The following is a 26,064-nucleotide window of genomic DNA, read 5'->3' on the forward strand; positions in this document are numbered from 1 at the left end:
TTATTCTATCTAAAGCTAGTCTCTGCAGGACTTTTTAAGAAACAAATTAAAAATGTTAATATCATTTATGGTATAAGTCCTCTTTTCTGCTGTTAGGAGATCTAAAACAAATAACTGTCCATTCATCCATTTTTCATCACGCTTATCCCAAGCGGGGTCATGAGGGATGCTGGTGCCTATCTCCAGTTGTCTATGGGTGAGAGATGGGGTAAACCCTGGACAGGTCGCCAGTCCATCACAGGGCAACACAGAGACAAACAACGATTCATGCACACAATCACACCTAAGGAGAAATTAGAGAAGCCAATTAACCTAACAGTCATGTTTTTGAACTGTGGGAGGAAGCCGGAGTACCCGGGGGAACCCATGCATGCTCAGGGAGACATGCAACCTCCATGCAGAAAGACCCCGGGCTGGGATTTGAAACCAGAACCTTCTTGCTGCAAGGCAGAAGTGCTACCCACTGCACCACTGAAGTATTCTAATTTCTCTTCTGCTTTGCCATTAGCTGGAGAGAAAATATTAAATTAGAGATGAAAATTAAAGACAGAGGTCAATGATAAGAGAAGAGGATTGTGAAGTTAAAATTTCTAGTGTACGTCATTTTTAGAGGGAGATTCAGAAAGCACAGTCAACAAAAGTTTGCAGAGAATATCTGATAATATATATTTGTCAGTTTTCCTTATTTTTTCTTTCTCTATCTCGCACTATTAACTGGAATCTCTACGAAATATAAATTCCATCAATGAAACAAGTTTTAATACAGAATAGAGATGTAAAAGCATTTATCTTTTCTGTTTTCCAAGCCTTAACCTATATATATATATAAAACCATACTTTTATTTTACAGACCTTCAGGTATGACGCTGCCAGCTCCCTATTATCGTCCAGAGGAGGATGACGAGCGACCCTTCATCTGCTCCCTGGGTTCTGATAATGGCATCATGTCATGCACTGATGTGCCAGCAAGGCGGGAAGGAGGACGCATTTGTTGTCTTGATAAGGAAGACGCTTTGCACCGACAGTCTTTGGGCCTAAGCCCTGAGCCACTGTCTAATGGCAGTGGGGCTGGGGAAGCTCTGGGTCTGTGCATCAATTGGAACCAATATTATACCAGGTGCCATACTGGAAGCAATAACCCCCACAAAGGAGCAATCAACTTTGACAACATCGTCTATGCCTGGATAGTAATTTTTCAGGTATGTCCCTTTTTCAAAAAAGATCCATCAGATCAACTAAATTCAGTGAAAAAAAATAATAAATATGCATGTATATATATATATATATATATATATATATATATATATATATATATATATATATATATATATATATATATATATATATATTATATATATATATATTATATATATATATAATATATATATATATATAGTGTGTGTACGTGTGTGATTGTGCAGGTGTGGGAGAGTTTATTGGGAATATAGGTGTGTGTGATTCTGTGCTTATGTAACTGTTATAAAAAATTTCACTCTCTTAAGATGTCTCTGTCTATTTTAAAGGTGATAACTTTGGAGGGCTGGGTTGAGATCATGTATTATGTGATGGACGCACACTCCTTTTACAACTTCATCTACTTCATCCTACTCATCATTGTAAGTAACACTAGTAAAGACTTGTACTATGTTTGCTTAAAGGGCTTAACGTGTGAGTTAAATGAAATGTTGCTTGGAGAAACCTGGAAATGAAGCATCCTTTCAAAGGGCTTGCAGCAGTGTTCGCTGCGATGAACCACACCGCCAAGTAAATCGTTTTTTTTCTGCACAGATCTGGCTTTACCTTGCCACAACAAACCTTACTTTGTAATAATTGGAAATATGATACGTATTTTTTATTTTTGGAAATTAAAGAAAGGAAAAAATGTGTGAGACAGTGTGAGACTGAACATGTAAGAAATATATGTTCTCTTGTTTCATGTCGGACAATGGACAAATGGATCTTTTTAAAAGAAAAATGTTTATGTTGAATAGAAATCAGAAGCAAAACCTTCTTTTAAATTTAGCTCATCCCATTTTGCCACCATTTTGCCATTTTTTATTATTCATTTTTCAAAAAAAAAAAACTTAAACAACCGAAAGATTCACTAATCAGGAGGAATTTTATTTTATATCAGTGTGTATCTAAATTGAATTTTATGTTCTGTATTGAAATAGAAATAGAAATGCACAACCCTGCAGGAGATCGTCAGTGCTGCTGCTGCTCTTCTGACAGCATTGCTGAATTATTTTATTTCATTTACAAATATTTAGATTACCTTTAAAGAAATGGAAAGGGTTTGCATGTAATTTATTATATGTAGGTTATTTCTATTGTTCTCTGCTTTTATGATGCTAGTTATTCTTAATGTCTTTCTCCTAACTGACAATATTTTTACAATTAGATGCTTGTATTGCTTTGTGGAAAGCCTAGTGTTTCAAGCTAGGAAAATTGTTGGAAAAAATCAGGGTCTCATGTAAAGATTTTGTGGAATTTATTTGTGCAAAAAATGTTTCATATTTATGATACCATGCAACCGCATGTAAACAAGAAAATTTCCATTTTAAATCACACCGGGTTGCACAAGCTTACCTCTAAGGCTCCACCTCATGTTCTCCCCTCAACATTCCCACATTTAACCATGCATGGTCCATGCAAAGTATTGTATTGCAAGCCCACTGATCAATGTTATTTCATGGTTACCAATGGCAGCTATGGGCAAGAGAGAAAAAAATAGCGTAGTTTAACCAATAAATTTTTTTTGGTTAGTGAGTTAAATGCTTTTGGTACCCACAATAGTGTTGTTACAATGAAGGGAAGTGTTATAAATGGAAACAGAGTCTAATGGGTAGACTAATTGTATTAACAATAACATCACGGTGGCAGGCATAGTTACCTCTCATTTCCACCGGAAGTGTGGAACAGTCAGCTGATCGCAGAAATTCTTGCTTCTGAAACTTCTGTGAAATCAAACTCTCCACTTAGGAAGCAACACTGGTTGACAATCAATTTCACATGCTGTTGTGCAAATGGAATAGACAGCAGGTGGTAATTATTGACAGTTAGTAAGACACACTCGATAGAGGAGTGGTTCTGCATGTGGGAACCACAGACCACTTCTCAGTACCTATGCTTTCTGGCTGATGTTTTGGTCCAAAGTGGCCTGAATGTGAGGGAGACCTGGACATAGCCTTTAGGAGCAGCATTGACGCAGGGGGCCCTTGATAAAGCTCAGAGGAGCATCTAGAAATTAAGTTGATTCTCAATTTTAAGAATGTGGGGCAGAGATGAGCCCTACTTTATCCCCTTGTCTAAAAACTTGGTAAAATCGAGTCCACCATCACCACCTTTTGTTACGCTGGTTCCTAATCCATTGAACATCAGGGAATCAGGACAAAAGTGTCAAAGTGAGCCGCACAACGCTGGGGAGTATGATGCAGGCAGCACATGCAAGACAGGTGATCATGGAGATGATAGCGATAATGAAGGCGAGCATGGTAAGGATGATGGCAACTATAATGTAGATGTAGATTACTAACAGGAGGTGCAGATGATGACGATGATGTAGATGACTGCCCATTAGTAGCAGGCTCAGGTGTCTTGTCAAATCTGCAAAATGAAAAAGCTCTAAAGCATCCAAATGTATGTGAAAGCAGAAACCACAAAATCTGTAAAAGTATTTTGTAGCAAATCTGGTTTACTGTCATTATTTGTGGAATATTTCTGAGATCACACAATACATACTATAGCTGTGCATACTGGTGTGTGTTTGTGTGCGCCTGCTTCCATGCATGCATAATGCAGCAATGATCTAAACGTGTGATATCCGACTGCCCCCCTTGATTATGCATAAAGCTGTCCACTGATCAGAATCACAGAATAGACACTCGCACAGATGCAAGCCTGGAAGGGAAATCAAAGCCTCACACACCTGCAGACCTGCTTTGACCCACAGACCACAGATGGGTGTCTCTCCTCCTTTCTTTCCACCTCCCAACTACATTTCCTCTTCGTGTTTTTCACTCCGTAAGATATCTCTCATTTGCCCAGACCTTCACCTTGCATTAAATCTTTGATCATTGCAGATCAAGGTCTAAATGTAGAAGGTGATTAGTTTTGGATTTTGTATTTGTGCATCTTTTTTTGAACATGCCTGTTCCCAAAGATTTGGCCTTTAAAATGTGTATTTTTCTCAAAAAAACAGAGACCAAGAAACTATTTAGAGTTATAAGAAAAATATTGAGTTTTACGCCTTGTCCAGCAGCCTGATTTTAAGGTTTGTCAGCATTAGGAAGTATTGATATAATCATTGTTCTGAACCAGTAAGGGCCACTTACAGCACTGCTGAATGATTTCCATTACTACCTCTGGAAAGTGCCAACTCTCCTGTTTTTTAATCAGTTTCTTTGTCTAACAAGTACGCTGTAAAATATATTTTTCAAATTTTTTTCACATTTCTGCACCAAACTCAATGGGCCTGATTTAATACTAAGGTTTAAAAGAAAAATAAATTGTTAGCCCAAGCAAAACTGTTCTACTAACTAGGTGCACCAAGGATGGCGTCTGTAAAATGAGAGGAAATCAATTAGGCATAATTTTATTCATGAATATGCAAGCCTACATTAGCTTTTTCCCATAACTCAAAAAGCTTACTGTTGGATTAAGTGGCATCTCTAAATTGCCCTTTGGTGTTTTTGTGATTCCCTATGATCTGTCCAGGTTGTATCATGTCCATTCCCGCCTAGGCTGCTGGAGATAGTCAACAGCCCTCTGTGACCCCATCAAGAGGATTGATGGAAATTTAGCTTTTTTCTATAAATCCAGATCCTATTGCCACTGTTCACACATCTGTGGTGCTGGAGCCATCCAAACTTGTTTTTCCCTTTCTTTTTATAAACTGAATACTGTGACTTTTAATGAAAGAAAAAAAGAATAATACAAAAATCTTAACAATATTGTACATGGATAGTATCGGTAGAAAGTATTGTAGCAGTATTCCTCAAGCCAGAAGTTACTCTGCCTAGTTGGTGATTCCAAGTAATCTTAAAGGCAATAAAGTCTTGATTATTATTTTTTTTAAAGTTACTTAAGTTTATTCTCTATCTGTGTCTCCTACACATAGCAATAATTTCCGGCATGTGTTTGCAGTGCTTTTGCAAATTTTAGTGGCCTTTTGGATACAAAAATATAAATCAACTCTGCTCTTTAAAATTATTCACGGTAACAGCCTGTAGAACACAAAGTCTTCATTTAGGTATGGCAGTCCGCACCACTTTAACACCTAAAATTAATTGTGCATTGTATAGTGTATAGCTAGATTACCCACAACAGGCTCGATAATTTGACATGCAATTTTGTGTAGCAGAGAAATAAAAAATAATACATTTTTATCTGGTTATTATTCTTTATAGATACAATTATAGAAGGGTGGCATAGATTTGGATTTAGACAAATCATTTGCAACCATTTAAGTATCAGAGCTTATAGTAACAAGTGTATATTTATCCTTGGGGAAAATATAATTCCTTACATTCTTATGAATATATACATTCTTAGTGTAGACACTAAGCTTTAATTGTTTTTTTTTTTTAAGTTTTGTTATTGGTATTCCTAAATAACTATTACTTTCTATTCCCCTTTTCATACAGATTGGTTCATTCTTCATGATCAACCTGTGCCTGGTGGTCATTGCCACCCAGTTTTCAGAGACTAAACAGCGAGAGCACCAGCTTATGCAGGAGCAAAGGGCACAGTGCCTGTCCTCTTCCACCTTAGCTAGCATGGCTGAGCCAGGGGACTGCTACGAAGAGATCTTTCAGCTGGTCTGCCACGTACTTCGCAAGGCCAAGAGGAGGTCAACAGCACTCTACTACACTCTGAGAGGCAAGCCCGCTCCAGCCAGTGCAGGCAGGGGTAACAGACGAGGTGGAGGGAATGTAAATGGAGATCGACATCATTCAGGGCACCATAGATGTAAGTAAGAGTGAAATTACTAAAGGGACTATTTTTATGGCATGGAAAACACATGTTATAAAGACTACATAGCTGTTCAATGCATAAGACTAGATAGCATACACTATACTTTTGTTTTTGTATCCCTACAGCCCTCAAATGTCCACACCACAGCAAGTCAAACCATGACTCCCAGGCCCAAGCTAATTCTATAAGCCTTACCGTCCAGAACCCTGAGGAGTGCCCCATCTGTACAAAAGAAGGTGCAACTACTACAGGACATTTGGAGAATGGGGAAGAAAACGAAGAGGATGCTGTAAAGGAAACAGACAAGGATAATCACTTAAAGGAGAAGAAAGAGGAAGAGATTGGGCGAAGGAGGACATGTTTTGGAAAATGCAGGGATCTTTGGAAAGATATGAGACGGAAACTTTGGGGTATTGTGGAGAGCAAGTATTTTAGCAGGGGCATCATGATCGCAATTCTTATAAACACTATAAGCATGGGCATTGAGCACCACAACCAGGTAAGAAAATCAACCTTACTATGGCGTGTTCATGTTAAAGTTTTGGAATAACTAGACTGTAACTAAAATAGACTGTCGCTTGAAATGTGGAGTGGTTGTATTGTAATCGCAAGGTTATGGGTTTGACTCCAGATTACCCCTGTTAAATGTGGTTACATGTCAGAAAGCAAGGCATCTAACCCCAGGTTGATGATTATATCAGTGTAGCAGTTTATCTTGCAGATAATCAATTAAGTGAAAGTGGTGATAGTGTAGAGGGATTTATTTGTGAGTAGATAGTAGTGATATATAAATGTAGCTTAATTAGACATTAAAGTTGTAGGAAAGACATATTTAAATTTCAAATCATTCTGGTTTAAACATGTATATAAATGTACTCTTTATCAGACCATATTGTCCAAAGAGTTAGAAAATTTCTATAAAAAAAAAAGAAATCCTGTCTTAAAATCTGTGTTTTTTTTCTGTCTTATTTTATGCAGGCTAGTTAGTTATACGTCAGCTTGTACACCTAAATTCGGCCAATCATATATCAGCGGTCATCTGTCAATCATATTTTTTTAGTCATAGCATCTTGATTCATATGTCGCAGCAAATATAAGGGTTGAAATAAGAAAAAATAGAATCGTTTACTCGACCATTGAGTTACATCCCAGTCTTCACGGGGATGGATGTCTGTATCTTCAAGTGCTACTTGGTCCCAATGTAATTTTCCATTGGGAACCTTCTAGCACTAAGTTGCTAAATGGTTAGCAAGATGTTTCCGAGACACCGGCCACAACCAGACTTTCTTGCCAACCTTCCAAGAACAATCCCGCTCCCTTGATAATCAACAAATCATATTCGCTTTATTCACTTGTGTAAAGTCATTCACCACTAGAGAACTGAAACCGTTGGAACAGCCGATTTCCTACGACTTTAAATTCATATTGTTTGGGTATTCTTTATTATTTGACTATTACTTAACTAGGAATTCGTCCTTGTGACTATAACATGAAGTTGTTCAAATACATTTACCTGCACAAATACTTCCCATTTGCTAAATGTTTTAAGGCAAACTTGAAATTTAAAGAAATATTTAAATTACTTTTTTTTGAGCTGCATTAGTTAAGTTATATATTTTGTAGTGTCCTTCTAGAAGCTTCCTCAAGCGACAGAGTAGTGCAGTTTTCTCAGATCCTCTAACCTATAGTAGTATCCAACCAGTATCTGTCACACTTATCCCAAGTGGGGTCACTAGGGGGGGTCACTAGGGTTGCTGGTGCCGATCTCGAGCTGTCTGGTAAGAGGCGGGGTACACACTGGACAGGTCGCCAGTCCATCGCAGGGCAATGCTGAGACAAACAGGACACACAACCATTCATGCACACACTTACACCTAAGGAGAATTTAGAGAAGCCAGTTGAATTAAATCAGTCTCAAAAGCAGGTAAAACCTTCTTAATAAAACCTGTGGTTAAAACATTGAAAGACCAGGTAGTGGAGCTTAACTGATGAACATTTTCTTCTAAACTTTTGCTGTTTATTTGGCCGAATTGTGACATTTTAACAGAGTTTCTTATAACTCCTGTCAGCATTAGTAAAGGAGTTGATGTACATGTACCGACTGTTTTTCTAATACCTTATAGTTTCCCTGTAAAGAACTTTGCAGGCCTTTTAAAATTGTAGGTTATTGACCACAGAGAGAGGAGGGCTTGTTAACCTGTCAACTGAGGCAAATAAGGTGTGAGCATTGTTAATGTTTTTATTGATAATCTCAGAGAATAAAGATGCTCTTGGATCTTTTAGTTGTGAATGGTATTTGTGAAGTTTATAGATTTCAGATTTCTGTATTTTGTAACTTCTAGGAGTCCATTCTCTTGCCACCTTCGTTTGGCTTCAATACTCCCTCTTTTCTTTTCTCAATGCTAAAACTTTTCTCCTTGGAGATTTCATATTCCTGGAGACAACTTTCACTTTAACTTGAGCAATGGATTCAATGATGTATGCAACTTTAGAGAGAAAAAGATCAACCAGCTCATCTACTGAGTTACAGGGTAAAGTGGAAGCAGGAGGATAAGCTTGTGTAAGGTTTTTGACCATACTGTTGGTTGAGCTTTTACCTTATTATTTGTGAATTCACAATCTTCCGAAAATTCATCTTGCCAGAAGCCAGTAGATGCATTGGCCTCAAATACAGATATGTTTCAAACCAATGAATAGCAGTGATGTGTATGATGCTAACAAAAGAAATACATCCACCATTTTATATCCACCATTTTATATGTCTACAATAGCCGGTGGATGTATTGTAGACATGTAGCTCCATCTGCTTTAGCTGGAATATCCTCTATTTCGTTTTTGGAAAAGTGAGCAATAGAATATAATCTGTGCCTTTGTGAATGGGAAATATGTTTGCTTGTTGAGTGTTTTAGAGTGATTTATCACTTAACTCCGCTAGTTGAAAAACAAATCTGAAATGTGATACATTATAATGATTGGCTAAAAGCTCAATATGAGAGGCAGGTGCCGCTTAGTGATATACCCAGTCAGCTTGAAGAATTGTACTTAATGTCCTTCCTTTTGCAAACACTTTCCACATGAGCCTTTCTAGATGGATACTCTGTAGAATTAAATTGAACTGCATGCAGGGGCGGGGCTTGTGAAAAGGCAAGCCAGGCAGTTGCTTGGAGCCCCGGCCTTTAGGGGGCCCCCAATGGCTGACAAATTGTACTTCACAGCAACGACAAGACTGGGGATTTACTTTACAATGAAATGACACCGTAGTCAAAAAAACCCTTGTTGAGCCCCCACCCCATGCCTTCAGCCTTCATCTGACGCTGCTGGCGCGACTCTGCAAAAGGTGAACTTTTATGGTAAAGCTTCCCAACCTTCCATGAGAGAGTCATGAAGAGTCATGAGTTATCCCAGTGGGGCAGAAAAAAACAGACAGAGAAAAGAAAAAGAGGAAAAACGAAAGAAAGACAGTGGTAAGAGCATTTTACCTACTGACTTACTGTATTGTCACAGACTCCAAAGGGACATACAGTAGCTAACAATTAATCATGATGAATGCTGCTTAACAAGAAACATCAATATTAGCAGCTAACCTGCTAATATTGAGCCTAATTTTTAATTATTTATTTAATTTAGTAGAATTTATCTCCACTGCATGTGATAAGGCTATTACATTTTTTATATGGCTTCCTACATTGTTTAATTATTTACTAGATTTTACTTTTTATATTTGAAGTTTAACAATTTACAGTGCACTTTTGTAATAAACTAAAGTTCATATTTTATATATTTTGTTGGGGTCAGATTATTTACAATGATTATTGATAGGCCTGGGCTGTCATGGACTTCTGTTGGACCTCACTTTGAGAACCACTAATCTATTCTAGTCTATTTTTTTTCAGTACACATCTTAAATGCTCTAGTTGTGCATTTATTTCTCTCAAAACTTTTTTTTTTTCTTTTGCGTGCAGAGGTGGGGTGGAGGCCCGAGAAATGTCTTGCTTGGAGCCCCATTAAACCCTAGCAACGCCACTGACTGCATGTATCAATCTGGCTTCTGCCAGGTTTTCAATTTGGATAGTGTACTACTGTTTGTCCTTTTAGCTGTGTTCTTTCTGCCACGTATTAAAACGGAGATTTTAAAACTCTTCCTTTATGGGCCCCAGCTTTTCCTGGAGAGGATAATTTCTGATAACCAAAAGAAGCCAAAGTTTAATAAAGAAAAGCAATTTGAAGTTCCTGATTGTGAAAGTCACCAGCTTTCTCTGCATGTGAAGGAGACAGAGTCAGAGCTCTACAGTTTTTAGGTAGTGCTGCAAAAAAAAGAAATAGAGGAGTTGGCAGAAGGACATGAGAAGAGGCTTGTGATGGGGCTGTGGAGGGCTTAATGAAACCCAGTTGGAGAGGAGTTGGGTGTTCTGTGGGACTTGCAAAGTAGCCTGTATGAATCCAAGGGAAGTTATAATGCTCCAAAGCATTGACAAATCTGATCTCTTTGCCATTGCCTTATCTGCCATTATGGTCGTTCATACCTTTTGTTCATTGCGTTGTGGTTCCTGTTTCAAGACCTCAGCAGGGTGACATTTATCATCAGGGAAATCATTTTCACATACACATCATATTCCTTGTTCATGAAATACAAAAGTTGGAAGCGGAAAGTTTTGCACCTCACCTGTTTAGGTGAAATCGCTCCATCTTAAAGAGGTTTCTTTTTTCCTATAAAATATTAAAGCCGACTGATCTCCTGCTAAAAGAGTTCCTACAAGTCCACTATCAATCCATCTTATTCCATCAGGGTTGCGGTGGGGTCAGTGCCTATCTCGGCAGAACCTTTTGGCTGAAAGACAACAGTGCTACAAACTGTGTCACAATGCAGCCCCAAATATTTCAAATGTACACTTTGCAATATAATTCAGTCTTCCAATGTTTAGGACAAGGATCTTCGAGGTTGGATGTAATTCTGTGACATGTGCCATCCTTTTTGAGATTTCAGACACCATGCTACAGCCAACATTCACCATTTATTTGTTAATTAAAAACAGTAGTTTGAAAAGCAATAAGTAAATGTTGCTGCTGCTGCACAGGCATCTCTGTGGAAATGTTGTGGAAGCCCTCGCAATGACGTCAAAGTCAGAAAAAAATTACAATTTTTGTTCAGACCCTAGATTTTGTAAAACTACTGGATATGTATTGGAAGTTCCACAAATGGAAATGGGTTAAACCAGATTTTTTTAGCACTGTATAAGATCAAAATTTGGCTTTTGAGACTGCTGTTAAGAAGTCAACTTTGCAAATTGGTAAAAATAACAGATAGAATTAGCATTTGCCTGTATTGAGAATGTAGCCTTAGATGCATCTCTGCTTTACACACCTGACTCCAGTATGACCTTCCTAGAAGAGCTAGTGAGGCAGTTAAGCCATTTACATACGGCAAGGGATGTATCTAAAAGTTGCAGGATTTGGACCTTTGAGGATTTGAGTTTTAGACCACTGCTCCAATGTAACCTTTTCCAGTAAGTGTTTAGGTATTGGATAAGTCAGTGTCCCTCTTTTTAAAAGAGTATTTTTGTTTCTCTTAGACTTTTTGTTCTCTTTTAGAAGTATTTCCCAAAAATTAATTCCGTTCATTGCTGGAAATTTAGGTTTTCACCTAGATAGTCTAGAAAATACCCTAAGTTGTTTTTTTCAGTTTTTCTCTGAAAGTCATATAATTTATGCATATATATTTACATATACTGTACAATGCACTTATTACCACTTCTTTTATTTTTGGTATATTCTAAGTATTGTATTTATTTGTTCACTGACTGGAAAAGCTCTGAGCCAGCAAATATAGTGATTGTTTTGGAACATTGCATTCAATTATTTAGATTGGCACACAGCACTACGGTGTCAACAGAGTGAGTTGGTGTGATCATTTCTCACTTCCCTCTCCCTCCAGTGATTCACAGAAAGAAATACTGCAACAGATGAGATTTCCACAGATGAATGTAGGCGTAGATCATCAGTGCCACACAGTTTCTTGACAGAGGTATAAACATTTAGCCCCACAGCAGGCAAAACATAGCCGTCTCTTTAACATAGGTCCAGTCTCTTTAGAAGCAAACAAAGTAGGTGTCAGTGAGCAAGAGTGGAAAAAGCCTGCTAATAACATGGTCATGCAAACACACTTTTTTTGTCCAGTTTGTGTGAGCCCAAACAAAAATCTTTTTTTGTGTTTCTCTAAATGCATTAACTGAAAACATCCATGCAAAGACTCACAAGCTGTTATGTAAGACAGTTTGATTCCTTTTCGTACCCCTCTCCCATTCAGGCTATTATTCTTCACTGCCTTAGTTCCTATTATTGTTTCCTCCTCACTCATTCCCTCCAATAAGACCATTCTTTTAGCTTATCCTTCACACTTTTTCTATGATCACCCCCCCACCCCCCGTCTGCCTTCCTACAGTTGTTCCTCTCTTACCCCAAGTGTCTAATCTATGACTTTTTTGTTACCTCCTTTGGTTTCATCCTCTGCCTTTCCACTTCCCCTGTCATCCACCCACTCACTCTATGACAGTGTGCAGAGTATTTGCTTTCTTTTTTTTCTCTCATCTCTGAAGACTCTAAAAATAAATGAGAGGGGATAGTGTTGGGGGATCATTAAACACATTGTTCTGTTATGTATTTATTTTGTTATATTTTATCTATTTTGTAGGCAAGTTGAACTGCCCCTTGCATGGTATTTCGTCTTTTTTTTTTTATTAAATCAAAGCACAAACAAATTTCACCACAGTGGGACAATGAAGGATATTTGTAATATCAACATAAACAAGTGATACCTGCAGTACTTTAGATGTATTGATACTTTCTTTTATGATGTCTTTGATAAGTTGTCCATCCCGCCTTGAAGTAACTTTGGACTGGTTGGCCACTAGGGCTGGGTATTTTTGCTAAAAGTCCTGAATCGATTCGATTTTGATTCATACAGTTCTAAATCGATTAAATTTGATTCAATCTGTTTTTGCAATAATGAAAGTGGTTCAACTGCGTTTCAAAATACTCATGTATTTTATTTTTTCCTGTCATATTAAACTCAAAGTGCAAACTTGTAAATCAGACAGTTTAAACTTGGCATGTGAACAAAACTGTCTCAAAAGTGTAAACTTGTTTCTGAAAAGTGAAAAAGTGAAGCCTCACTCGAGCAAGCAGAGGTGACACAGCGGCGACACAGCAGACATGCATGAGCTGCATTATCTTCACTGCACAAACCATATTTGCAGCGTTTTCTGTAACAATTACAGGGTGTTTGCTGGTCAGTCCCCTTTTGTTAATGTCTTCAGTCAACCTATTGGCTACATTTGCAGCTGTCTGGCTTGAAGTAATCTTGAGTGCATCTTTCCTGCTCATTTGAATGTGAACGTCACGTGCGTCACAATAAAACTAATTGATCTCATTCTCTAGACATTGAGTTTGCAAAAATGTAAAGGAATCGATTCAAAATCAATTTTTTTACCCAGCCCTATTGCCCACTCTATGAACAGTTTACCACTGTCCATTCTTTTCTTTTTTGTAAATAGTGGCTCATTGTTGTTGTTATTAAAATTTCGCTGCTAATTTCTCGACCAAAATCTATAACATCTCAAATAAATTCAGAATGATGAATCTTGTGGACCCTGTTGGACAGGTACAGATGATGATCATACAGTGGAGCAGAATGGGAGAGTTGTACTTTGTGAGTTGGCAAAGTAAGAGCAGCATGTATTTTTTTGCTGCAAAGAAGCATTCAGCAAATGCATGCAGCTGATATATTTAATCTAAGGGAAATGTTTGTTAGTTACATTAATGTCAAATTTCTAGTTAGGACCTGATCTTAAAAAAAAATCCAAATAATGAATGTTATTAGCTACGGCAAACAATGCGATAAGTGGGCATGTGATGCACACATAATGTGAATGCAATTAATAAAACACGTTTTGGTTCCACCCCAATTAAATAAGGATTTAGTATTTATGCTTTTTGTCTAGAATATTACTAGCTTAATCAGTAAATCTTGTAAGACTGGCTATTTTTTTAAGTCAAGAATTTAGTTGTTGTCACGTAAGGCATCACCGTTCGGTCTTAGGAACCTGTCAAATAGCAAGAGTAGGAGAAATGATTTTTGAGGAAAAATGTTTGGAACAGAAAATAATACCTGTGATAAAGGAATAAGGCTATGTTAAACAGGGTAAGACAGCAGTAGACTGAGTTAAATAATAAAAAGTAATAAAACAAGAAGAAGATGATCTTGAAGCTGATGACTGGCTTAATTACTAATTCCATTCACCTGTGTAACTCTGCCCATTATCCAATCACTGCTCATGTGGTTTACCTGCTCCTGCCTCTATTAAAGGCGCTTGCTCCCAGTCATCTGGGCCACATTACTCTTATTCTTGCTAACCAGTGGTGAGAGTGTTTTCAGAGTTTCTTGGTGTTTCTGATTTGATGATCCTGACCTGTTCTGCCTCTCAACCACTGAGCATTCCTGTGTACTGTCTGATCGCAGTGGTGAGAGTGTTTTTTAGCATTACCTTAGTGTTTCTGAATACCTGATCCTGACCTGTTCACTCTCTCAACCACTGAGCCTGCCTGTTCATGTCTAATCTTTTGCCTGACCTGGCTTCAAACTCCTGGACCTCTGAGCCTGCCTGTTCCTGTTCTGATCTATTTGTCTGGCCTGGCTTGGGACTCCTGCATGTTCTACAGGGCTGCAGCATCTGGGACATTCTGGGCGGCAACCACTATATCTTGTTGACAGCCCACCGGCTGGATCCTACCTCATTCTCTGGGCATGGACTGAACTTAAAAACTAGAGGTTCCAGCCTTGGCTGCCCTAACCACTTCTATACAGTGTTTATTATTTTAAGTAAACACTTTTGAAGTAATCCCACTGGCATTAAATACTGGACCCTCTGTTCTGTGCTCTGACAGGAGACTATAAAAAAGAGTTGGACAAAAACCTGAGCAGGGTGGGATGATGGCATTGTATCTGAGTTAAACATTGATGTCAAGTCATAACAGTAATATGGATAGCAACAAATCTCTCATCTTGTGTTGAGGCATGATAAGTGGGGAGGATTCTGGATTAATGACATGGTGTTATTGTAATGGATCAACATGTAGATGTTCCTCCAACACTGGGTAATTAATGATAAATAAGTACTTATTTTTCCTCTGTAGCAAACAGTTTTCCATGCAGCCTTTTTGTTGTCATGTTGTCTTGTTACCTTTTCTCCTAACCCATCTAGTCATCACCTGCACCATCCTTTCCTCTCCTCAACTCCTTCTTCTTAATTCACTCCATTCCTTTCCTGTTCTCTCTCTACTGATCGACAGGGTAATATCGATTGGAAGAGAGATGGGTCAGCTTGATAATGAGACTCTGAAAAAAAGAAAGTGAGCAAAAAGGATAGAAGAACTAGGGGAATGGAGATAGATCGGTGGCAAAAGCGGATTAGAGCCAGGGAGGGCTCAGAATGTGTGTTTCTCTGACATGGTTTGCTAACTTTGGCAAGGCTCTGCTGCCTTTTTTCCTCTGCTGGCTTTGAAACGGAAAATTTGCATGGGGTATTAGTGAAAGCATCTGATCCATATTGTGCAAACACAGTCATATTCACAATTCGCTGGCATAAAGTGTGTTTTGTCACACACAAATGGAAGCAAACCCTAAGTGACTGTATTATGTATATCGGCTTTGCTACTTATGCAGTGCTGTTTTCATGCAGTGTACTGTAAAAGTATTTTGGATTTACAGTGAAATACTTACGGTATACAACGTAACACAAGTTACATTAATGAAAAATGATACAAGCTTCCAAGGTAAAGAAAAATAGGTTGTTCTGGTTATGTGTTCAGGCTCCCTTAATCACTTCTGTAAATAACAACCATTTGCAATAATTCCAACTTTGTCTTTTTGAGAAATTTTTCCATCAGCTTTAGATTTAGACAATAAAGATTAATTCAAAATGTGACTAGAAAAGTGATTACAGTTAGTTCCCTTGAAAGTTTTTCCAACCACCTTTTACCACAGTTGCAGTTATTTATTTTTGGCTTGGAAAAATTGTGGACTGCAAATTCATGACCCGCTACGGCTTGTTTATTTGAATGAATATCTGACAAGGACTGGGTTATTCTAAGGCATATACTGTAAGACATGCTTTAAATGTCAATGTTGCTTGGGCAATATGTCTGGGATTGTTTTACTAATGGAAGGGGCACCAATGCCTCAAACCAGCGTTGGACTCTTTAACATATTTTATTAAGGGATTGCTCAATATTTAGCTCCACCCATCTTTTGATTAAAGCAGCAGGATACCTCAGGACTTTGCTTGAATACTTTTATTCTTGCCCCTTAATTAAGGCTAGTTCTCTTTTCTCTTGTTAATTAAACATTGCTAACACACTCTCTTCAATGAGCGGTAGATACAGTATCTTCAACTGCTCCAGAGTTACACTGAGCAAAGTGATTGTTGCTCTGATTATTAATTTCTTTACTGAGCCTGCTGGATGGTTATGTCTTTGTAGGTATGGAGTTTTGTCGTACTCTTTTTATTCTCTGTGGGTTGATTTAAAAGTGATGAGTGAGATTTTCTAAACTCTGGATATAGTTTTATAACCTAACTCTGCTTTGAACTTCAAATTGACCCTTCTGCCATGTTATTTTTATCTAAATGTTCACTGATATTCTATCAGCTGTTTTTAATTTACATTTCCACTACTGAAATACATTGAACTTTGTGGGTGTAATATTTAAAAAGGGCAATGGGTATGGGAATGGGCGTTTTATAAAGCAACATAGCTAATATTTTATTCTGTTTAAATTGTCTTTAAATAAGTCAGTCAGTCCATCTCCCTGACACTCTGTTTTTTATCTGTCTTTTTATGTTTTGTGTCCCTGCACTGACACCCCCTTCACCAAGCCCGAGGAGCTGACCAATGTACTAGAAATCTGTAACATTGTCTTCACCAGCATGTTTACCTTGGAGATGATTCTAAAACTCACAGCTTTTGGCTTCTTTGAGTACTTGAGGAACCCATACAACATCTTTGATGGCATCATTGTTATCATCAGGTCTGTAATCTATTGAATTATAGAAAATTATTGACTAAGCAAGTAAAGAATGTACGGTATATTTTGCACTTCTCACGAGTGTGCAAAAGGATGCACCCTGATCGGAAAAGTACATGTTTGCTTTTTCAGTTCTGACAGTAAATCTAAGGGAACAAATATATGATTTCAAAATATATATATATTTGTAATTGTAAGTTATATAATCAGATCACAGCAGTAATAATTTTAACTCCTGTAGCCCTGTTGTACTGATTTCTTCAAATCTTCCTATTCTCTCTAACTGTGCATGATTTCTACAACAAACCCCCAGTGTGTGTGAGATCATTGGCCAGGCAGATGGTGGTCTGTCAGTGCTGAGGACGTTCAGGCTGCTGAGGGTCATTAAGCTGGTCAGGTTCATGCCTGCACTGAGGCGACAGCTTGTGGTCCTAATGAAGACTATGGACAACGTTGCAACCTTCTGTATGCTGCTTATGCTCTTCATCTTCATATTCAGGTAATGCCATTATTTTCATTTTGGAACTATGGAAAAATGGAAATAGGATTTTCAACCCTGCAAAAACAGCAAAAATAATTATAAATGCATGTATCTAATAATTCTATATTGATATATATCTTTAAACTTTTGACAGGCACTTCATATGTATTATTCGTTAAACATTCAGGATTTACAAAATTCTTTTAAGTTGGTTAGCCACCCAACATGGACCAATGTTTTGAGCATATTTCACAAACTTTAAAAAGGGAGATTTCAAGCCTTTCCAAAAGCATAATGTTAATTGTCAATCCCTTGCAAACTAATTGGGACTGTTAAAGTATCGACCATATAGCCATGGATTTAAATTACAGTTCAAGAATCTGGAGTTGGTCTGTTATTATATTCCACCCCATGTTAAAGGGGAGTGCTGTTTTTTTTTTACACTGGGCCCTTGATTTTACGTTATTTCATCATGTTGTACTCACGCAGAGTTTTGTGTCATTTGGAGCAGTTCTGAAATATTCCGTTATCGGTTATATCCAAGTAACATCTCCCTATGATGTCATACACACTCCGCTTTGTTTTTAAAACATATAAATATAATAAATGATGTAATAGAACATGATGTAAAAACGTAAAATCAAGGGCCCAATGTAAAAAAAACAGCATTCCCCTTTAAGCAACTCAACAATAGTTTCTTGTCCTTGTCTTGCCAAATAGTTTAATATGTATGTGATGCCATTTTGACAGCTGCATCTTTAACCTTTTTGATTTAAAAAAAAATCTTTTTTGTCAAACTTTCCCTTGGTCCATGTTGATGAAACTGATGTTTTACTCCCCCAATTTGGACAGTCACGCAGGAGTTCCAGTTGTGTGCAGTTTATTAAAAGTTTGTAACTTGAGTTTTGACTTTGTTATTTTTGTTTTCCTGGGTGACTCCTAAACAGACTAACTAGTATTATAGTTGACATTATTATATTTGACATTATTGATTGTAACAACTTTTTTTTTATACATTAAATTTTTTTCTATTTCAGAAGTTTTTATTTTTCTGGGACTCTTCTTTTACTAACCACAAACACCTTGTTTGATGTTCTTTATCAAACATTTTAAATTAAACATAAATATAACACCATATCAGCACATATTCAGTTTTTGTTAAACATAAAGTTCTGCTCATATTGCAGTATCTTGGGGATGCACATATTTGGCTGTAAGTTCAGTTTGAAGACAGAGGCAGGGGACACAGTTCCTGACAGGAAGAACTTTGACTCCTTGCTCTGGGCCATAGTCACTGTGTTTCAGGTAACAGTATTTAAGAACCACTTGATTTCCGTCATGCATTTTCTTTGGAAGGATGACCCAAAATGTTTAATGACCTCCACTATGTCTGCTGTAGATTCTTACTCAGGAGGACTGGAATATGGTGCTGTACAATGGCATGGCATCCACCTCTCCTTGTGCCGCTCTGTACTTCGTCGCCCTTATGACATTTGGAAACTATGTGCTCTTCAATTTACTTGTTGCCATCTTGGTTGAAGGTTTCCAAGCAGAGGTAATGTTAAATTTAAGCACTCACTAAAAACAAAACAAAAAACAAAGGAAAAAGATTGTTTGTTTTAAAAATTTATATACTTTTTTACAAGGCTCCACTTTCTGACTCCTCTGTCTCTTTTTCCTTTCTTCAACAGGGTGATGCCAACCGCTCCTATTCAGATGATGATAGGTCTTCCTGTAATTTTGATGAAAATGATAAGCTAAAAGACTCTCTGCACCTCTCAGGTACCAACTTCGCTCACAAGTTTGTAGATCTTTTAAAAGTCATTACAATTTTCCAGACAAAGGAAAGGTATTATTCACCTTCTTTATCAGCATTTTAAATAGTTTTCCATAGTTTAAACTGTACTATATTTCTTTTGGAACTTTAGTTTCAACTTAATTACATTAATTTTTTATTAATATATATATTATTATTTTATCAGTACTGACCTGTGTAGGTGAAAGGGAACCATCATATTGAAGCAAAAATATGCAGGTTATAAAATAGGAATAAAAAAAAACCCTGATGTTTCTTCAGCAAAATTGCACAAAGAAAATTTCCAGACAACAGATGTTAGCTTAATAAAGTTTCTATAACCCAAGTTCCATTCCTTCTGCATCCACTCTGCAATGCCTTTTCTATCTGCTAAACCACTGACCCCAGTGCAGCAGAGTACAGAGCGACATTTAGCAGCACATTTGGGAGGTAGCTGATCACTGTTCTCCTGAGTCCAAATGTACCTTTTTAAATGTCAGTGTTTTTGGAATAAAGCATGTTTGGATTGTTTGTAAAGACCAATTACTTCCAAAGACATGTTCAAAAATGAATGAACCACTGGCAAGTATCTGTTTGTTTCAATGTTATGAGCTTCTTTCTATCCTCCAAAAAGCAATTTATTGTGAATTAAACTCTCCCCTGCCCCTTGAAGGTGGCTGTAACATTGTTTTTGGACATCTGTTGTGAACAGTGATGGGGAGACCTCTGCTTCCATAGCAGCAACAGGCACCACATAAACAAAGGGAGGCAAGCTCCGTGTTTAATGCTCTTCCTTTCTGTCTTTGACAGCTTCTTTCTACACATTCATCTTCTTTTGCTTCTTACCTCCTCTTAACACCCCTGTCAATTCCCTTTGTTTACTCCGCCCTTATCCTTCTGTCTTCTGCAGACCCAAAGCTCTGTACCCTGACCCCTAATGGACACCTGGACATGTCATTGTTGCCCACTGGACTGTTTCCAGGAGAGAGATTGACTTTTGCACTTGGCTCCAGAAAAAACAGTGTTATCTCTCTCGGTAGAGCTGACCTGGAAAAGAGGGCTATGGTAAGTAGAAATGCTAAACACTAACTACATTGGCTCCTGGCTGAGTTGCAGTCTTTATTTTATGCAGACACTTGTAGTTATTGTTACTCTTGTCCTCATTTATCAAAGCTGGAACAGATGTGTACAAATATAACCATAGGGCAGTTTCCATATATGATTCATGATCCTCTGTATATACTGGACAATGTTAGTGTATGACAAATTTTAAGTTAATTAATGTTCTTGTAAACTTTCAAAATGGATAATAAAAAGCTTTAAAATATGATTATTGACATGTTATATGGTACTTCTAAAAGTTGGAACAAATAAACCCCTTTTATTATGTTGTTTTATTAATATATTAGAAATTGCTACATCCTGAAATGGGCTTGTAAAAGACAATTCAAACACATTTCTATTGTGAGGATTTTGAAAAATGAGGTTCCAGAAATATTATTTCAAAGTAGTGCTTTTTATAAATGTGTGGTAGATTTTTACAAGGTTCTTTTTTTTTTTACAGTACCCAGGTCGAGGTTACCACAACTGGGGCCGCCCACTGCCTCCCCAGCCTCACCCATTGTGTTCCAGCTGGAGCAGCCTTGGGGGCCGACCCTGCTCCTCCTCATCTCCCTCTGCAAGTCCTGCCTTTACACCTACATCTGCAAGGCCCTTCTATGGCTGTGGTCTGGGGGGTCTAGGAGGGGTGGTAGGTGGAAGCCTTCGTATCCGTGGTCCTCGTGCCTCTTCAACCCCCCACCATCACCATCATATCCAACCTGATGAAGAGGAGTCCCTTCTCTCTCCTCCTGCCGCTGCTCCTCATTGTCTTCAGCTTCCACATTCAAAGCTCCACAACTATTTTGCACCTCGTAGAGACCGCAGAGCCCTCTCATTAGAGCTCCCGAACATGCTACAGTCTCCAACTGGAAACCCATTGCAACATCATGCTCTGCCTCCAGTTAAACTCCATGCTCACCACAGGAAGAAGAGCTTCTCTGGAGGGCTTGTGATCAGTAATAGTGGAGACTTGGAGGGAATCCACCAGGACTGTAATGGGAAGACCCTACTGTCACACCTGCTCCTTCCGCCCTCCAGGCGGCAGCTGGAACAGACTGGAGGGGACAACCCGCAGAACCACCTGATGACAGACGTCTTTCCGCAGGTCAACACACGCAGCAAGGACCGGGAGGATCTGGATGATGACATAGAATATGTAATTTGCTCTTTGTTTAAAAAGGGGAGACAAAATAACATAAATGATTACAAATAAGAAATATTCCAGTTTCAGTTAAAAATTAAATAGAAATAGATACTACAGGGCATATGACCATAGTCTGTTATTAACATTTCAACAACTAATATTTAACTCAAATTTGATTTTAAAAATGCTGTCATCTTTAACTCATTTGGGTTGGATTTCTAGCAACTTTCTATGTGCATGTCTCTCTCCCAGGAATCACTGTCAGAAAGTCGTTGTATGAGCAAAACAATTAATTAGGATCATGGCAATTCCCCTGCTATTTAGACAGCAGGGGAAAGAGCTGTGCAGATGGTCATGTTGGAAGATGCTCCAAGCTCGTGCCACATTTGTAACTGTTTAATTTGCCTGAAAAATTAAAAGAAGGCAATCTAAGAGGGAACTTTTTCACTGAAGTTTTAAGTTTTTCTTCTAAGGTGTGTGCATAAATGAGCTGTGATACAGCATGTTTTTTTTTTTTGTTTTTTTTACAGAGCTTATGTTTTCGAATCCAGAAGATGTTGGAAGCGTACAGACCAGACTGGTGCGAAACAAGAGATGATTGGTCCATCTTCCTTTTCTCCCCCCAGAACAAGTAAGTTATCATAATCTTTATGCCACATCTGGTATTTCCTAAATGCCACATCTGGTATGTTCTAAATGGAACAGAGTTGGTTGCTCTGGACATTTTGTTTAGATGTGAGCAAAGACCGGAAAACTCTGATCTGGATCAAATAACCTGACGGAGACCCCCTTTTTGAGGTGATCTTGGTTCACTTCCCAACAGTCTCTTGTCCGGTTTGCTTCAGGTGTAAATACAAACTGTCCTCAGTCCAACCAAATGCAGAAAGCATAAGTCTCTTTTAACTTAGCATGCCACCTTAAAAGAAAATGTAGTATCAATTTCATACCTGGTCCGTTGTCTGTTGCTTAGCAACCCTGCTGCCAGCAAGCAATGGTTCTTCATTCACTTAAAGAATGCATTATCTTACAGTCACAAAATTCTACAATTTGTCAAATAATTTTATTTCAAGATTAAGGCAATTAAAAGTATAAATGTATTCTCCAATTTCAACATTTTGTATGTCCCCTCACTCATGTTTGTAGGGATACTTTTTTCATGGGTTTAATAGGTTGTCTGACCCACATGCATAAACCATCCTAAGGAGTCCATTAAAAAGGTTTAAGAATTGTATTACAAGTAGGATGAAGTGACAGCGAGATCAGATCAGGGACTGGATGACAGGAGTTCTAAAATAATTACAAATGGCGAGTATATTGTTGTGAAGTACTGAAGTAATGGTTTCAAATAGGCTGCAAAATGACTTGAATGAAGATCCATTCATCCTTCTTCTGTCGCTTATCCATCAGGGTGAAAGAGGCCTGGTGCCTGTCTGTAAAAGTCTATGGGCAAAAGGCAGGCTAGACCCTAAACAGGTCGCCAGCCTATCACATGCAACACATAGAAGGGCAATTTAGATTAACTGATTAACCTAAAAGTCCTGGTTTTGGACTTTGGATGAAAGCCAAAGTAGAGAGAGAGAGAGAACTGGTCAGAACCCATACATGCACAGGAAGAACATACAAACTCCATGCTTGAAAATCCTAAGCCATAATCTAACCACTGCATGGAAACAAACTGCAACATCACGCAGAATGAAAGACATTTGGAATAAAAAGTTAATGTTATATCAATAGATCATTAATCATCATCTTATAGAGAGATCGGAAATGTGAAAGTCTTGCACTGAAAAGTTGAATCAGCATTGAGGGCGTTAGACACAAATATTTTTTTTTGAATAAGGCCTCCAAAAGTCTCCATGTTTATTCAAAATAATCATTTTTTCATATATTTTATATTCCTGTCATCTGTTCCGATAAGCACTTCAGTGAAAATATTTAATTGCTTTTTGGCAGAACGCACTGTCACTCTCTCTCACTTCTCAAAAGCAGATTCAGTGTTTATCCTGAACGTCCTATTTCCATCTGCCATCAGCATCTCCCTCTACTCTTTTTATGTGCGTTCCACTCAGATCCCTCGACTCTGCTCTCCCATCAGACCTCTTGACTCAGAGATCCTCGGATACCGACAGTGCTGTTAATATAATTTGTTTTGAATTAGGAGCAATGAAAACAAAGGCTGAATGACATTATTTACTTACTGAGATGTGAAGGAGCTACCATATGCAATCGCAGGAGCTGATTTAATTTTGATTGGGTGAAAAGTGCACATAGGTTTAGGCAGAGTGTTAGGAAAATAAATATTTATGATGCATTTTTAAAAGTCTTTTATCTTGATTTCTCCTGTCAGGTTCAGACTGATGTGCCAGTCCATCATCGCCCATAAGCTTTTTGACTATATCGTGTTGGCCTTTATCTTCTCCAACTGCATCACAGTGGCTCTTGAGAGGCCAAAGATACTTCAAGGCAGCCTGGTAAATCCATCTGAAGTTTCTATCTGTAAAGGGTCTTGTTAAAGTAATCATACCCCTTGAAACTTTGTATAGACCTCATAATGAGAGTAAACTTCAATCTTTGTAGGACAATGCAAAGAGTACAGGAATGCCCCTTTTCACATAACCATGAAAACAGATGGGACATTAAATTGTTTTTTAAAAAGGAATTAAATAAGTGTCTGTCATACATGTTGGCTTATTTTACTAAAATACCCCCTAAATAGAATCCAGCATAGTCAGCTACCTGCCAGTTCAGCATAAATAAGAAAAAGAAGAAAGCAGATAAGAACATTTAAAGGCTTTAAACGCTCCACATTAATGGATCGACTCCTCGCAGAGAAGGCAATAAGAATAATAAAGAAGACACAGCAAGCATGTAGAGTCAGGTACCCTGGTCAGATCAGAGTGAAACATAACATTTTGGTTTGAAGATGTATTAATCTGATACCATCCATTTAAGATTACTGAACTACTGTAGGTAAGAGCTAGTCTGACAGAAGAGAACAGGCAAATGTTTAAAATGTGACGCTTGTGAAGACATAATCCAAAGGACTTTTCACTTTATTTGCACAGAAATATGATTCTAAAACTTTCTACATAAGGTTTGCCCCCCTGGAGTTTGCAATGCACAGATAGATAAGATGATTTTATAGTATCATCATGTTGTGACACCTGTAAAGTACAAAAGCATAAAAGAAACAAACTGAATACATTTGGATTTAAATGTCCCATGATATAAATAAATGTACTATTAATTATTCCATTAAATAATTAAATGTACTGCTTATTGAATTAAGACAATAAATAACTCAATATACCGCTATTTAATAAAAAAGCTAAATCATATTGTAAATTTTACCATTAATCTATTAGATATAAATTTTCTTAAACAAACCAATGGTATCTCGAAATCGCATGCATATTTTTTTTACAAATTGATTTAAAATATCTATTAAAAAAATATTTAAGGGGGTTACCAGACTGCCAACAGAGGGTGTCCATCATTATTCCATATTTTATGTGATCCATCTAATAACTCCCTATAAAATACAAGAAGTTTTTTGATTGTAATGTATAAAATGTAGATTGAATTTAGTGACTTCTCTTGCCAGGCACTCCATCTGTGGTTGAGGTTTCATATAAATCATGTTGTTTTTGCTGTATTGTAGCATTTTCTGATGATTAATTAAATGTTAATATATAAAAGGTGCTGTTAAGAAATTGTAGAAATCAGAATTAGCATATTTGCTTCAACTCTCTCTCCCTCTCTTTGATTTGTACAGGAAAGAGTCTTTCTTACCATTTCCAACTACATCTTTACTGCCATCTTTGTGGGCGAGATGACTCTCAAGGTAACATTTTACAACCTGTCTCACTTTACTGCTGATGCAGCCTCTAAAGAGATATTTTCTTTGTTTGCTGGTTTCAATAGACCCATCTTCAGAGCTCACATAGAACATATTTTAATGTCCCATTCTTTTATTTAAAACTGGGTTGTTTTTGCAAATAAGGCATTATGCAGTTCACTAACCACTGACCCATCTACCACTTTAGAACTCCTCTACTCCACTGAAATCTCCACCATTTCTCATGGCCTTTATGCTTTAACTTTTCGGGTCTCAAGAGTAATTTATACAAATCATAATATGTTTGTTTCTCCATTTTATTTCTGGGATTCTGCTCCCTGAATTTTTTGTTCTTTGTCTGTTTTCTCTGGGCGAATATCTGGCATAAGTGGGCCATCAATTATGTACTCCCACAATCAATTATTAACCAATCTGAACTCGTCGAGGAGCCTCAGACTTGTCAGTCCCCTGGCTGAGTGGTACAAGTCTTCCTTAGAGCCTGTGTGTCGGAACCTCGTATATCTCAAAAATGTGTTGATGTGCTTGTTTGTGTAGCATCAATCTCTCCATAGGATTTTATCATCTGTTTGAATGCTGCATATGAGATGGAGCCAAAAAAAGGAAAACGAAAAATATAACACAGTAGGAAAAT

General features: G+C 37.7%; 1 protein-coding gene across 1 annotated transcript in view; it reads left to right on the forward strand.

The window, feature by feature from the left end:
- The window catches only part of LOC119777652 (voltage-dependent T-type calcium channel subunit alpha-1I-like), a 182,615-nt gene that overhangs the window by 106,501 nt on the left and 50,050 nt on the right, over positions 1-26,064 (forward strand). Inside the window, exons 6-19 of the mRNA XM_038276619.1 lie at positions 851-1,199; positions 1,524-1,616; positions 5,646-5,970; positions 6,102-6,475; positions 16,905-17,056; positions 17,367-17,552; positions 18,722-18,839; positions 18,934-19,089; positions 19,226-19,316; positions 20,240-20,394; positions 20,894-21,586; positions 22,105-22,205; positions 23,922-24,045; positions 25,350-25,418. Coding sequence (XP_038132547.1) covers positions 851-1,199; positions 1,524-1,616; positions 5,646-5,970; positions 6,102-6,475; positions 16,905-17,056; positions 17,367-17,552; positions 18,722-18,839; positions 18,934-19,089; positions 19,226-19,316; positions 20,240-20,394; positions 20,894-21,586; positions 22,105-22,205; positions 23,922-24,045; positions 25,350-25,418 — 2,986 coding nt within the window. The remainder of the gene's footprint in view (positions 1-850; positions 1,200-1,523; positions 1,617-5,645; positions 5,971-6,101; positions 6,476-16,904; positions 17,057-17,366; positions 17,553-18,721; positions 18,840-18,933; positions 19,090-19,225; positions 19,317-20,239; positions 20,395-20,893; positions 21,587-22,104; positions 22,206-23,921; positions 24,046-25,349; positions 25,419-26,064) is intronic.

The sequence above is a fragment of the Cyprinodon tularosa genome, unplaced genomic scaffold (assembly GCF_016077235.1).
Source record: "Cyprinodon tularosa strain WSP-4 unplaced genomic scaffold, ASM1607723v1 ctg126, whole genome shotgun sequence".
In the NCBI taxonomy this organism is placed as follows: domain Eukaryota; kingdom Metazoa; phylum Chordata; class Actinopteri; order Cyprinodontiformes; family Cyprinodontidae; genus Cyprinodon; species Cyprinodon tularosa.